Below are 12396 nucleotides of genomic sequence, written 5' to 3'. Positions count from 1 at the left end.
CAAATTCATCAACCGGCGGCGGTGGTCCTTTGTATTTTTTAAAAAATATTTACACAACTCGCGTGTTTCAATTTCAACTCAGTGAAATATAGGGAGGTTAGATTCGACATGTCATATTGTGCTTGGATGTTGCTCCTTATTCTCCTTCAACGACCATGGTAAATTGGTAATGATTCGGCTTACGAGCTCCTGCATTGTTTTCATTATCTTACGAGCTCCTGCATGATCTTGTAATCTCAGGTTTGAAGAAATGAAATTTGTTTCTCTAGGCCTTCCAAACCCCTGTTGACTCTTGAAAAAAAAACTCAACGAGGCAGTATAATCTGTTTTTTGATTTTGAAGAGAACTTGCACGTGTTACACAACATCAACTTCTCTCAGGGCAATACAACAAAGCATTCCTTGTGGCTACCCTTCTCAACAAGCTACTGTTTCATTTTAACTGACTTATTGACAGCCCTTCCAAGGGAATATTCATGCACTGGCTCGTAATATTGAGTGGCAAAGCCGCTCTGGGAAGATCTTCGGTCGTGACTTGGAAACCAAAATTGTACAGCCAGCACCAGGTCAAGACTCAAGATTAGGTCACTTTGTGCGAGATCTTTATGTAACTCATGAGCCTTCTAAGAGCTTTACCACTATCAATGGCTTCTCTCGCACGGTCAAGCGCGGTGTTGATATCCTCAGCTCCGCTGCAGCCCAGTAAGTGGTCAGCCATAGCTGCATTAAGAACTATTCGGTCATAGGCTGCTCCTTTCTCACCGCCAAGTGCGGCAAGACCCAGCTCCAAGTTCTTCAGGATCTGATTCAGTTAGGGGATTCAGTCAACCCATGCTGGCAATTTCTGGGTGGACCAAATAGTATTGGCAAATATAATGTATAATAGCCTGGGGCAATGGGCAAAAAGGCTTACCGATCTATCAGTTCTTGGAGTTTCCGTGGATTCAAAACCAAGCTCCTGCGCATTCACAATGACCTTGAAGCTCTCTCTAGCAATACCTGAAAGATAAGTGTTATAAGCTTATCAGACTGTTTCATAATAACCATTGTCTTGTGCATTTCACAAAGAAGCTATCTGGAGTAGAATTGTCTGTGCTTAGTTATTGATGCCATTAACAAAGCATACTGTTTTATATGAATGAACTGGCAAGGTAAAGGAGAATTCTGACTGAGAACAATACACATATCCCTAACATACATAGCAGTAGCATAATTTCTTTTGCCATATGAGTGGCGATCTGTATCAGGATAGTGTAAGCAAATTCACTATAATTTCCAACATATGCTCAGTGTTCACTACAGCCAGTAAAAAGTGTGAAAGGTATTCATTTTTATACCATCAGTCTCTGATGAATTTATGCTGTTTGGTGTCCGGAACCCTGAACAGTGGTTAACTGGAAGCCCTTTCGACGCATGAGCTGATCTTTCCTTGGTTGTCATTGATAGTGCACCTTCCTCCCCCTATATGAGCAACATATATTTGTCTTAGGTTCTTGCTGGGGTAACAGTCAATAAATTTGAGATAACAAACGATTTGCATTCTGACAAAAAGACAAAGGGACTGAAAATGTATTAACTGAAAAAAAGGTGAAGCTCTTATCCATGAGAAATCACACTCGAAATGATTTAATTTATTCCAAAAAGGAAAAATTAATGAGCTCTCCAAGAAAGGGACTAAATAGATCATCGCACTTACCTTTACAACTAGTCCAGCATGAACAGTTCTCCTTCTCATAAGCATAAGTAATGGATCTTCATAGCCTTCATGATAAAATCCTGCAATCATTGATTCTCTTCCACGTGCCTGCAAAAATAAGACCAATAGGCCATTTTCAAATGAAGTGAGTGAATCATGGACCAATATTTCTTAATGAAATGACACAGCTCTCCTGAGCGTCCAAGAAAAAAAATCATGGATCAATACATGGCCAAGCGGCTTTTACAATTCTTTTTGCAACAGAATAAACATGAAAAATGTCAAGTAGTGCTATGACATTACTCATTCAACTGACAAAGAATGAATGAGCACTCCCAGAAAATAGTAGGCAGTACAGATTATTTGCCTCGAAATTCTTCTATGACACTAAACTGTATTATTAGAAAAAATAACTCATCTTGATTGCCAGTAAAAGTTGAAATTCTCATGAGACTTTTATCTAAACTAACATATTGAATAAATACTTTGAAAACCAAAGCTACTAAACTGCCAGGCAACTTATTGTGAAAGGGTAACAGTATATTTTACTAAACCTTTACATCAGTAGCTCATTGAAGTTCTGTAAGCTATAAGCTTTCGATCAACTCTTTTAAGAATTAAGACCAGCTTTCAGTCAATTATATGCATGGTATTCATTGTCCAAAATGGTGATACAAAATAAGCATAGTATCCTACAAACAGTTGAACAATTTAATTACAGGCACGCTCTTACGTTATCTGTTATTACAATAAACATCACAGGTGGATGAGAAAGAGTAACTCACTCTCACAAATTGTTGAACCTTCTCAGAGGTAGCCAATGGTGGTCGTTTCTTAATATGCTCCCTGAGCCCAATTATTGAATATCTGCAAGAATGCCGAGTCAAAAATTGCCCCTTCATGCTGTATGAGTATATGACTTTATTACATAATAAATACTTCATTTGAGCACGCATCCAAATGCAAATTGACAATTTTAAATTTGACGAAAATAAATGTTTCTTGCACTTTAATTTGACGAACATAAATGTTCCATCTCTACAGGAATGCGAAGAAATGCCTTTGGTATCAGGATTATAAAGTTACTAAGGCAATACCAACTTACAGTGGTGGGCAAGCTTCTTGAAGATTCAAGTATGCAAAACCAGCGTTCTCATCCTAGAAAGCAACCAAAAAGTTGCTATAATCAGAGCAGTTAGCTGTAAAAGAAAAGAAATATACTGGGTTGCACAAAAAGTGGCAGAAGGCACAGAGCTGCTACCGCACCTCCAACAGTGTCTTGACCTGTGTTGGAGACAAGTGTATGTTTGCACCCATAAATTTAAGCATCTGTCCTTCTGTTATTCCACCCTGAAAACCTTGATCATTAAGAAATACAAATGGTTCTTGAAAAATAACCAACAGATAAGTTAAAGAAACAACTAAAAACTCTTGCAGATGACTATTGCTTCAGGATATGTATAGTAGATTGCTGACCTTGGGTGGCATCCATTCAACACCGTGCAGGAGGCAAGATTCACCATAGCAGGCTCGAACTGCTGCAACAAATAGAGTACTCCTAAAAAAGCGTGTATTCCCATCATATGGTTCACCGTAGTGTGTCAAGGACTTAACATCAGCAACTGGAGGAGGACCTGATAAAAACCAATGTAAATGACACCATTGATTTCTCTATTCAGTTTAAAAACCCACTTGGTGTTACCTAATTTCTCTGAAGTTACCTAGTTCATCATCAAAGGCTAGACAATATGCTTTGAGCTCACGATCAGTTTCTCTATTCATCCGCTGTCCAATCAAAAATGCTGCTAGAAGTGCTTCACTAACCACTGTTGAACTTGAATTTGATCCAATTGGCAAAATGTCCTTTAGTACACACTGAACCTCCTCATAACCTAAATGGCCACCAGCAAGCACTTCCCTCAAAGCACCAACAAGTCTCATCTCTCCAGTTCCTTGACCAACATACCGAGGTCCTGTTAAACCATTTGCACCCATGATCGTTCCTTCAGGGTCTGCTATAAACTTCACCTCAGGAGGAAGAACTTGCACAAGGCGTGGCCAAAATATGCTCATGGCTCGTCGTTCACCCTCACTCCATCGAGTGGCCTCCGGAAAAGAATTAGCTCTTATTGTCATGCCAGCAAAGAATGCACCCAGCTGTGCACTGGAGGCTGGCTCTTCTTTGAGTTCTCCCATTGCTACAAAATTTACAAAGAAAATGCCGAGTAAGCTTCTTATGTAAGGCAAGGAAAATAAAGAAATTCACAGCAGCCCTATTGTCTGCAAGCATGCCAGTTAAATAAAAACTAACCAGTAACAGAAAGTCCTGTGTTTTATGCAGATTTTAGGGTTTTTAAGACAAACATTGAGCACCAGGCTTGCATCAAGCTTCTAAATTCTAACCATACACAGTCATCTAGACTTCCACCAAAATTAAGCGGCACAATACATCAGCAAAATCAACTCGTTCTCAAGCGGCCCGCGCCATTTCCAAGGAGGAAGAGATGACCGAACTCACCGGAGCGGAGGATGGTGTCGAGGACGCGCATGGCCTGCTCCTCCCCGAGCGGTCGCGTCTGCCCGGGCCCCGTGCACACCCGCCCCTGCGCCTCCAGCACCGTCGCGTTCGGCCGCGGCAGCCCCGCCGGCCGGTACGAATCGGACACCGACGGGTTCCTCCGCACGCCCTCCTCCAGCACCGCCACCCCCGCCTCCTCCATCCACGACGGAGCCGCCGACGCCGCCACCGCCAGCCCGCGGCGGCATCTCCGCCCGCCGCCAACCAACGCCGCCGAGCCAAGCCGCCCCGCCGCCGGCGACGGCGAGACCCGGCTCCTCGCGCAGAGGCTCGGGCCCGGCAGCGGCGGCCTCAGGAGAGAGTTCATGGTGGGTGAGCCGAAGTCAAAAGCCGAGGAGAAGACGGCGACCCCTACAGGCTATACAGCAGCCAAGCGACGGGAAGGAAGAACCGAGGCGGGCTGGACGGGCCCACTGGATGGGCTGGGCCCACAGCGCCCTTAGATTAGGATTGGGCCCATGTTCCCAGCGCACCCCGGGAGGCCGGGCCGTGACCTGCGGATCTACGCGCGCTTTGAGATGCGTGCAGGGGTCGCGCGGGGTCCTGTCGGAACGGACGGCGGAGAGCAGCGGGGGAGCAGCCACAAAGCGCAGCGCTTGCGCCGCCCCCATTTCTCCTCTCCTCCCATCCCCATCTCTCCCCATCTCGCTCCGCTCGGAGATCGAAGAGAAGCGGAGGCTCCTGCCCTAGCACCGCCCCGCCGCGCGCTGGCCGCCTCACCAGCCATGGCGATGGCCGCTCGCCTCGTCTCGCGCTCCCGTCAGGTTCGTTCGCTGGCTCGCCGCCCGTCTGTGTCGCGTCGCGGGGGGGAACCCTAGTTTCTCTGTAGATCTGATCCGGCGCCGTCTGCCTCGGCGTGTGCGCGCGGTTTGCGTGGGATCTGTTGGTTTCGTGTAGAATTTATCCGGGGCTATCGATCGCAAATGGTGGTGGGTGTTCGAGCCCGACGCATCTTTACGGCTTTATAGTTTGTCTCATTGACTGGACGGTTGAAGTGTGGCATGATCTTCTAGATTAGGAGGGGGAATGTTTGAGGCTGTTCTCTAGATTGGGAATTGGAGGGGGCAGACAGTCGAGACGATGCAGTGTCATGTTTACAACAGCTCCAGATCCTTTCAGTCCGAATACAAATTTCCTTATTTACATTTTGGCAGATCAAACTTCACAGTGAAGCCATTTCTGTATCAATAGACGTGCTTGCTCTGGGCATTGCCGAACCCCTCAGGACATAAATATTCCCTGTCCATACAAATTGTGTTTTCATTTCTATTGCCTTTGAGCTCTGTATCTAATATGCGGATTTATGTTGTTATTGACATGGAGACAACGGACATACCAAGTATTATGAGACTACAGGAACCATTACTTTGTTTTGTGAATGCGCCCATGGTTAATGTGATTTCAGTGTGGGGTTGTTTAGTATCAGCATATTCTGTTATCGGTGCTTGACCTTCTATACTGCTTGCTATGTTTTGCGCTACAAAGTTTATTTGGTGATGCTCCTGCAGTTATATTCGGCTCAAGCGGCTTTTGTGAATGGAGGTGCCACTCAAGCTCGTTCCTTTGCCAAAGACGCAGCTTCTGATCGTCCTCCTGTCAGTGGGGATGGTTAGCTTCTGATACTTTTATTTTATGCGTTTTGAAGTTTATTGTTTGAAAAACAGCTTTTGTCATCACTGTTTTGATGTAATGTATATGTGCTTGAACACTAACACTTAATGTGCATGCAATTCCCAGCTTTGGATTAAGTCACTAAATCATAACTCTTCCATCTTGAACTCCTGTTGCAAGATACTAGATTTTCATACCGTGTCTTGTTGGTACTGTAATATATCCTGTTCCGGTATCAGAAGCAGTGTTTACACATGGTGCTATGACTTCGAACAGAGTATCATGAGAATTTGAAATTTTAAACTATATACCTATGGTGTTTACCATTTTATTAAAGTATTCTGACTTGTCTAAGCTGTGTCTTTTAATGATCAATTGTTCAATCTGTGCCTTGGCATGAAGATGCTGCACATTTTGTCATTGTGAATTTGTGTTGGATTTTGTTAAGTTAAATTTATCTTGGGTGTTTTTCTTTATTAATTATGTAGAAAATGAGACTGTTTCTTATGTGTATGAGACTGTTTCTTATGTGTTGCAAGTTTTTTTGAGTTGTCTAATTTTGTTAGTACTAACTTGACTCTTTGATGCTTTCAAGATCTACTGAAGGGCATATTCTTTGAGGTAAAGAAGAAGTTTGAGACAGCTCTTGGTGTCCTTAAAAAGGAAAAGATCACTATTGATCCAGATGACCCAGCAGCAGTTTCTCGTTATGCTCAAGTTATGAAGACTGTAAGGGAAAAGTAAGACAACCTTTGGCCGTTACTTTTCACTGTACTTCCTTAGATTTTATCTTTGCTTTTCCAAAATTTTCTGAATGTGATGGGAGTTGGCAATGCTGGAATTCCTGTTAATTTGATTCATTAAACAGTATAGGGCATAACCATGAGCATCAATAAAATGTAACACTTCACTTTCACGGTTACTTGCTGTAATAGATTTTGCCATGCATGTTCTGTGACTTCTGTTGATGTTGTTTTGTCAATCTGTGTTGAATCAATTTGAAATCACATTTGTGAATGGAATTCTATCCTCCACAAAGCAATCGTTTTTTGATCCACTTTAGTTTTGTATAAGCTCATTAAATCTCACTAATTATGCTACAATTATGTAAATGCAGGGCGGATCTTCTTTCTGATTCTCAAAGAATTAAATATACTATTGAGACATTTACCAACGGCATCCCTGATGCACGGACTTACCTGAACACTCTTCAGGAGATCAGAGTAAAGTACGTCCATTGCCATTATCAAATAATCTTCCTTTATTTCCTAAAGGTTGAATATAGCTGCTTGATTTCTTTGCGTAAATTCTTGCATGTTCTCATGTAAAACCTTACAGTGTATTTTCTTGTTATTTTCTTTTCACCTGTATGTATATTTTGAAATCTATACAGGCCTCATACATCTTTGAAGATAGAGATGATACAGTGTCTCATTGTGTTCTGTGATACAGGAGTGGCCTTATAGATCATCTTGGTATCGAGCCTTTGATGATGGAAGCTCTTGAGAAGATTGAGAAGGACATTAAGAAGCCACTTTTGAGGAATGACAAGAAGAACATGGCCACCCTCTTGGCAGAGTTTGACAAGATTAACAAAAAGTATGCCTCAATCTTATTTCATCTCTAGCATATTTTCAGTTGCAACTTTGTTAAATGAGTTGTTGAGATTTTCATGGCTTGCTCTCCCTAGGGATGCTTCTGTGATTATTAATGGTTATCGGAGGATCTGTATAGTTTTATTTTAGAGAGAAAAGGATATGTATAGTCTCGATCAAATACTTGACCACAAGGCTCTGTATTACTTGAACAGCTTTCCTTTGCCAGTTACTGAGACATTGCATGACATTTTAATCTCTTGCAAAGAATGCATAGATTGCAGGTTTGATCTGTCAGGACTGCCTGATTTTGTATCGAAAAGGTAACACTGATGATGGCATGCATGGCCCACTATTTGGCATATCCGGATCAACTGTAGGGATTTCTGATCTCATGCTTCTTCTGGATAGGCAGAGATTAAGCCTAATCCTGTCGGATTGGAAGGGAGAATGACTAATATCCCTGCCAATATGTAGTGATTAGAACTGGTCCCCCACCAGTGCAAAACAAACCTGTTCAAGAAACCATTTTGTTTGCATTTAACTGTGCTTCCTTTACATGTCCTACCTTATTATAGTTAATGTCAATCTCATGTGTTCCTTTTCCATGGTGAAACTTGAAATAGGCTTGGCTTTCGGAAGGAGGACCTTCCCAAGATTGAGGAAGAGCTTGAATTGGAAATTGCTAAAAGTGAGCTGACGGAACTTAAGAAGGAATGCATTGAAGCGATGGAGACTCAACTAAAGAGGTGTGGCCCTTAACTGATAGCACATTACTCGCTTAGAAACCTAAAGAGGCAACTCTTTCCATAATGTGGTTAATCTTACTAGTGAGTTATAGACACTTAAGGTTATATTTGTTGTGTGTGCATCTCTTATATCGCATGATGAATTTATACTCATGCTGTCACACTCTCTTGACCAGGGAGGAGTTCAAAGATGAGGAGATGCCTGATGTCAAGGAGTTGGACATCAGAAACTTCCTGTAGGCCTGATCGACGGTAATTCTAGTGGCATTTCAAATTGCCCGACCCACCCATGATTTTCTTTGGTTTTGGTTCCAAGTTGACCGGTGCTGTAAGCTACACCTATGAATGCTGCTGCTCCCTTTTTTGTAATAAAAACTGCACCGAGGTACAAAGACAGTCAACCGTTGAGGTGTATTGCTTGCCTTTCCGTCGCTCTAGTGGCCACCTCTACAATCAGATGTCCTTGTGTGATAGTACATGAACTGATTGTGATACGACGTATTTAGGCAATGATACCTGTTGTTTAACCCTTATTTTGATCTGTTTAATATCTCTTAAGAGATGGGTTGTCTTTGTTGGTGAGAGTAAAGATCCATTTTGGTTTTATTCAGTTTTTATTTCAGCACGTTGTAACGAAACTGTTTGGCCTTGGCTTGCGAAATAAACAGCCTCCATTCGGCCGTTTGTGGCCGGGTGAATGATGCAGGAGTCGTCTTTTGTTGCTAGTACACGTGAGTGAAATAGGCATGGGCTGTAACCATGTTTGGGGGTTCTCTGTGAACCCATCTTGATTAGGCCTAGTTAGTACTTGTAGCCCTGGTAATCTCAGTAGTTCGGCCTGAACGGCCGTCCGGGCCTGGCCTGGTTTGAACCCATCGCTACTTCTTTGATACTGGTAACTTTTGGACCCAATGTTGACCATTCGTCTTATTATGCAAGTATTTTTATTTTTTGTTGTTGTGACTTGTTTTATCATTAAAGGTACTTGTATATTTGCATAATTAAATACTCTACCATTGGAGGTAAGAACCCAGTCAGTAAACTAATCAACCGCACCCGCACAAGCTAGACAGCCAGCTCTGTAGAAGCAATCGACAAATCACATATCAGCCATAACATCTAGTACATGGAGCTGGGCATCATCAATCAGACAATCACTACATGCATGAGGCATCTACATGGAATCGTCAGCCAGGTCCTTCCTGAACGGCGCCGGCTGATCGGCGTCGGCGGCGGACGCCACGGCCTGCGCCCCGCCGGCCTCCACCTGGCCCTGTGCGCGCTCCGACACGGGCACGTACGTGGACACCGTGTCCCTCCTGAACGTCAGGTAGACGACGAAGACCAGGTAGGCGGCCATGAGCGAGAAGACAACGATGGAGACGAGCGCGTTGGCGTACTTGGGGAGGTGGTTGTGCACCAGCCAGTCCACGTAGGTCCACACCAGGAAGTAGGTGTTGACCACGATGAGCGCGAAGCTCAGGATCCACGCAATCACCACCGTCTGCATCCATGAATCATCGTCAGTTCATGATCGTGGCGTAATTGTTCAGCGTTTTTTTTTTCTGGTCAGGGAGATGAATTGGTGAATAGTTTCAGGTGTATCAGTATATGGAGGCTTACGTAGATGGATTCCTTGAGGGGTCCAACTTTCTTGCTGCTGTTGCAGAACTTGAGGAGAGGGATGAGCGCGAACGGCATCTCAAACGACAGCACCATCTGCACAGGAAATTTGTACCAGTTAGCTTGATGCATTATTGATTTGGTTCCCAATAGCGATGCAGTGTTGAAATAATGGACTTACCTATGAGATGATGATCAGCTTGCCAGCACCTGATGGACCGCTGACAATGGAGACAATGAGGCTCGGACCAATGGCGATGACTCGTGTGATGAGGTTCCGAACCCAGTTCTTCATCTTCATGTCCAGAAACCCCTGAAGATGCATCATAAATGTTAAGGAAGTCAATTAGACTCGCTGAATAAAGCTAAAAAATAGAAAATCATTGGCAGGGCCTTAAAAACACTTTTATGAACTTGAGGACACCTGCATCAGTAGAAATTAATTACCTGCATGATAACCTGCCCTGCAAATGTGCAGTTAATCGTTGTGCTCTGCCCAGAAGCTAGCAGTGCAACAGCATACACCACTGAGCTTGATCTCCCCAAAACATTCTGAAAGGAAGTAAAGAGCATTCAGTTCATCTATATTTGCTGGTGATCCTAAATGAGCCAACATACCCTGAGCAACATAGGTGTGGACTGCGGAGTAAGGTCACTGCACGTATTTGCATCGGCTGGAGAAAGATTGTTTGCATTGCAGATGGTTCCCGCAACAACAACCACCGAAACATTGATGAGGAGTGCCACTATGAACGCGAGGCTATACTCGATAAGGAAGTATCTGCAAGCAGCCTATCCAAAACAAGCCATTAGGCATTCAGCAGGACAACAGCCATGGAATTGTGAGATCATTCTTTTATTAGTGTAACCTACTCTGATGCTTTTATCTGAACGTGGGGTCTTTCTTGAGAGGACGAGGGCAGAGTGCAAGAACAAGTTGTACCTGGACGGTTGTCACAAGGTTGTCATGTTTGAGGTTTTAAACATGGAACGAATGCAAAATAATCTTAGTGACCACACAGCTCAATGGGTAGCAGATTGCTTACGGTGTGATGATAGCGCCAAAGAGCGCAATTGCGTTAGCAGCAGCATCCTTTCCCTGGAGCGAGGGAACAAACTTGCCCTTGACGACCTCTTTTGCTGATGGCCTCAGGTAGCTCAACTCTCCGAAGAAGCAAGCCGCCATGGTAAACATGAAAGCAGCTATAATGAACTCCAGTTTGCGGGCCTGTGTGGTGCATATATATTAGGTAATTAGGCCAAACTATCAACAAGTTATTACTAGCATCAATGTTGTGTTAACTATGCAGATGTCCAGTAAACAGTAGGGTGCTCTGTACCCCGAATCTCTGTACCCCAAGGAGCAAGAGGGTGCTGAATACTGTGAGGATAACTCCAGCCCACACTGGAATCTTGAGCAGTATATTGAATGCAAAGGCTGTGCCCAACACTGCACTAGCGAAACAATACGTTACTGAAATGCAAACAGAGCACATCCAAAAAGAAGAAGAAACAAAACTAATAGTCTATTGATCAACCTTCAGGGATATCTGATTGTGGCGTCCCTTGATACCTCGAACGGCTATCCTGGCTGCCTGGAGTGTGGAGTTCATGTGCAGGTACATGCGCAGCAGGAGACCCAAAAAAAAATATGGGACGGCGTGGCATCCGTCCGGTCATGGAGGCCAGGAATCACGGTGAGGGGCAGATATACGAGAGGAAAGTGGTTAGTATGCTTACCAAAGAAGCCTATGGAGATTATTATTCTTATTTTTGGTTTGGTAGCCACCGCTACAGCTCCGACGCACCTGCAGCAGCACAGGCCGACAGGCGGAAACATCAGTGGAAGTAGTAGGTAATGTGGCAAGCCCCCAAGGTAATAACACTGTCAGGACGGTGTTTGGTGAACTCCATACTGACCCGTAATCACGGACGCGTGATCGTTGTAGCCACGCCCTGCGCTGCTCTGGCCTCTGGGACGAAGAAGGCCAGTGGATTGATTCGTGCTGGCGTGCCCTGTCGCGCGGCGATCGCCATTAGCCGCACGCGGAACCAGGTGGCTCTGCGTGGGCCAGCAATATGAGCCGCGCACTGCCGCCTAGTAAAGCGCCGCCGGGCGTGGCAGTGGCGCTCGCGCGTTCCGTCGAACAGTCGGTGTGCAGCTGGTGGCCGAGCCGTTACCCGGCGCCGGGATCCACGGAACCCCCCCGCGCGCGGGGCCGAGCCTCCTCGGTCGGCGGATGCGGCATGGGATGGCGCGCGCGGTGCCGTGGCATCGCGGCATCTCGACCAGCACGGCGATTGGTTGGAGCTCGTATAAAATCGCGGCGGAGTTCCCAGGGGGCAGCTGGACTCGAGTGTCGAGTGCTTATCGTCTTCGCTGATCGATTTCTCCAGTTTTCTGACTCGCAGATCGAGATCGTGGCTGCAAGTAGTGGCAGGCTGGCCGAGCAAAGATGAATGGATCCGCGCGCGAATTGCCTTCGTCTCCAGCCGCGCGCGATGATGCTTCAAGGCTTCAAGCTCTTTTCTGCTGACTGCTGCT

General features: G+C 44.9%; 3 protein-coding genes across 3 annotated transcripts; 1 reads left to right on the top strand and 2 right to left on the bottom strand.

Moving 5' to 3' along the window:
- Positions 1-298: 298 nt before the first annotated feature.
- Positions 299-4612, bottom strand: LOC112892942 (anthranilate phosphoribosyltransferase). The gene is made up of 10 exons (XM_025960056.1): positions 4214-4612; positions 3417-3893; positions 3172-3329; positions 2962-3045; positions 2801-2853; positions 2481-2562; positions 1696-1803; positions 1337-1460; positions 913-998; positions 299-801 (listed from the first exon to the last, which is right to left on the bottom strand). Exons 1-10 carry the CDS (start codon positions 4578-4580, stop codon positions 580-582), a joined length of 1761 nt encoding a protein of 586 aa, XP_025815841.1. The 5' UTR covers positions 4581-4612; the 3' UTR covers positions 299-579.
- A 263-nt stretch (positions 4613-4875) lies between these two features.
- LOC112874692 (probable ATP synthase 24 kDa subunit, mitochondrial) lies at positions 4876-8802 on the top strand. Its single transcript, XM_025938174.1, has 7 exons — positions 4876-5037; positions 5782-5881; positions 6480-6624; positions 7002-7112; positions 7337-7483; positions 8106-8228; positions 8405-8802. The coding sequence occupies exons 1-7, from the start codon at positions 4999-5001 to the stop codon at positions 8466-8468; spliced, it is 729 nt and encodes a 242-aa protein (XP_025793959.1). The 5' UTR covers positions 4876-4998; the 3' UTR covers positions 8469-8802.
- Positions 8803-9232: 430 nt separating this feature from the next.
- LOC112884019 (metal transporter NRAT1-like) lies at positions 9233-12135 on the bottom strand. The gene is given in 12 exon segments (XM_025949315.1): positions 9233-9732; positions 9852-9947; positions 10033-10164; positions 10299-10403; positions 10470-10643; positions 10725-10794; positions 10898-11079; positions 11192-11301; positions 11390-11446; positions 11592-11659; positions 11772-11824; positions 12055-12135. Coding segments are annotated over 12 exon segments (1458 nt in total). The 3' UTR covers positions 9233-9402.
- Between the last annotated feature and the right edge of the window lie 261 nt (positions 12136-12396).

This window comes from Panicum hallii, chromosome 1 (genome assembly GCF_002211085.1).
Source record: "Panicum hallii strain FIL2 chromosome 1, PHallii_v3.1, whole genome shotgun sequence".
NCBI classification, from domain to species: Eukaryota; Viridiplantae; Streptophyta; class Magnoliopsida; order Poales; family Poaceae; genus Panicum; species Panicum hallii.
The sequence above is the reverse complement of the archived record's forward strand: the minus strand, read 5'-3'. Positions and strand labels throughout refer to the sequence as shown.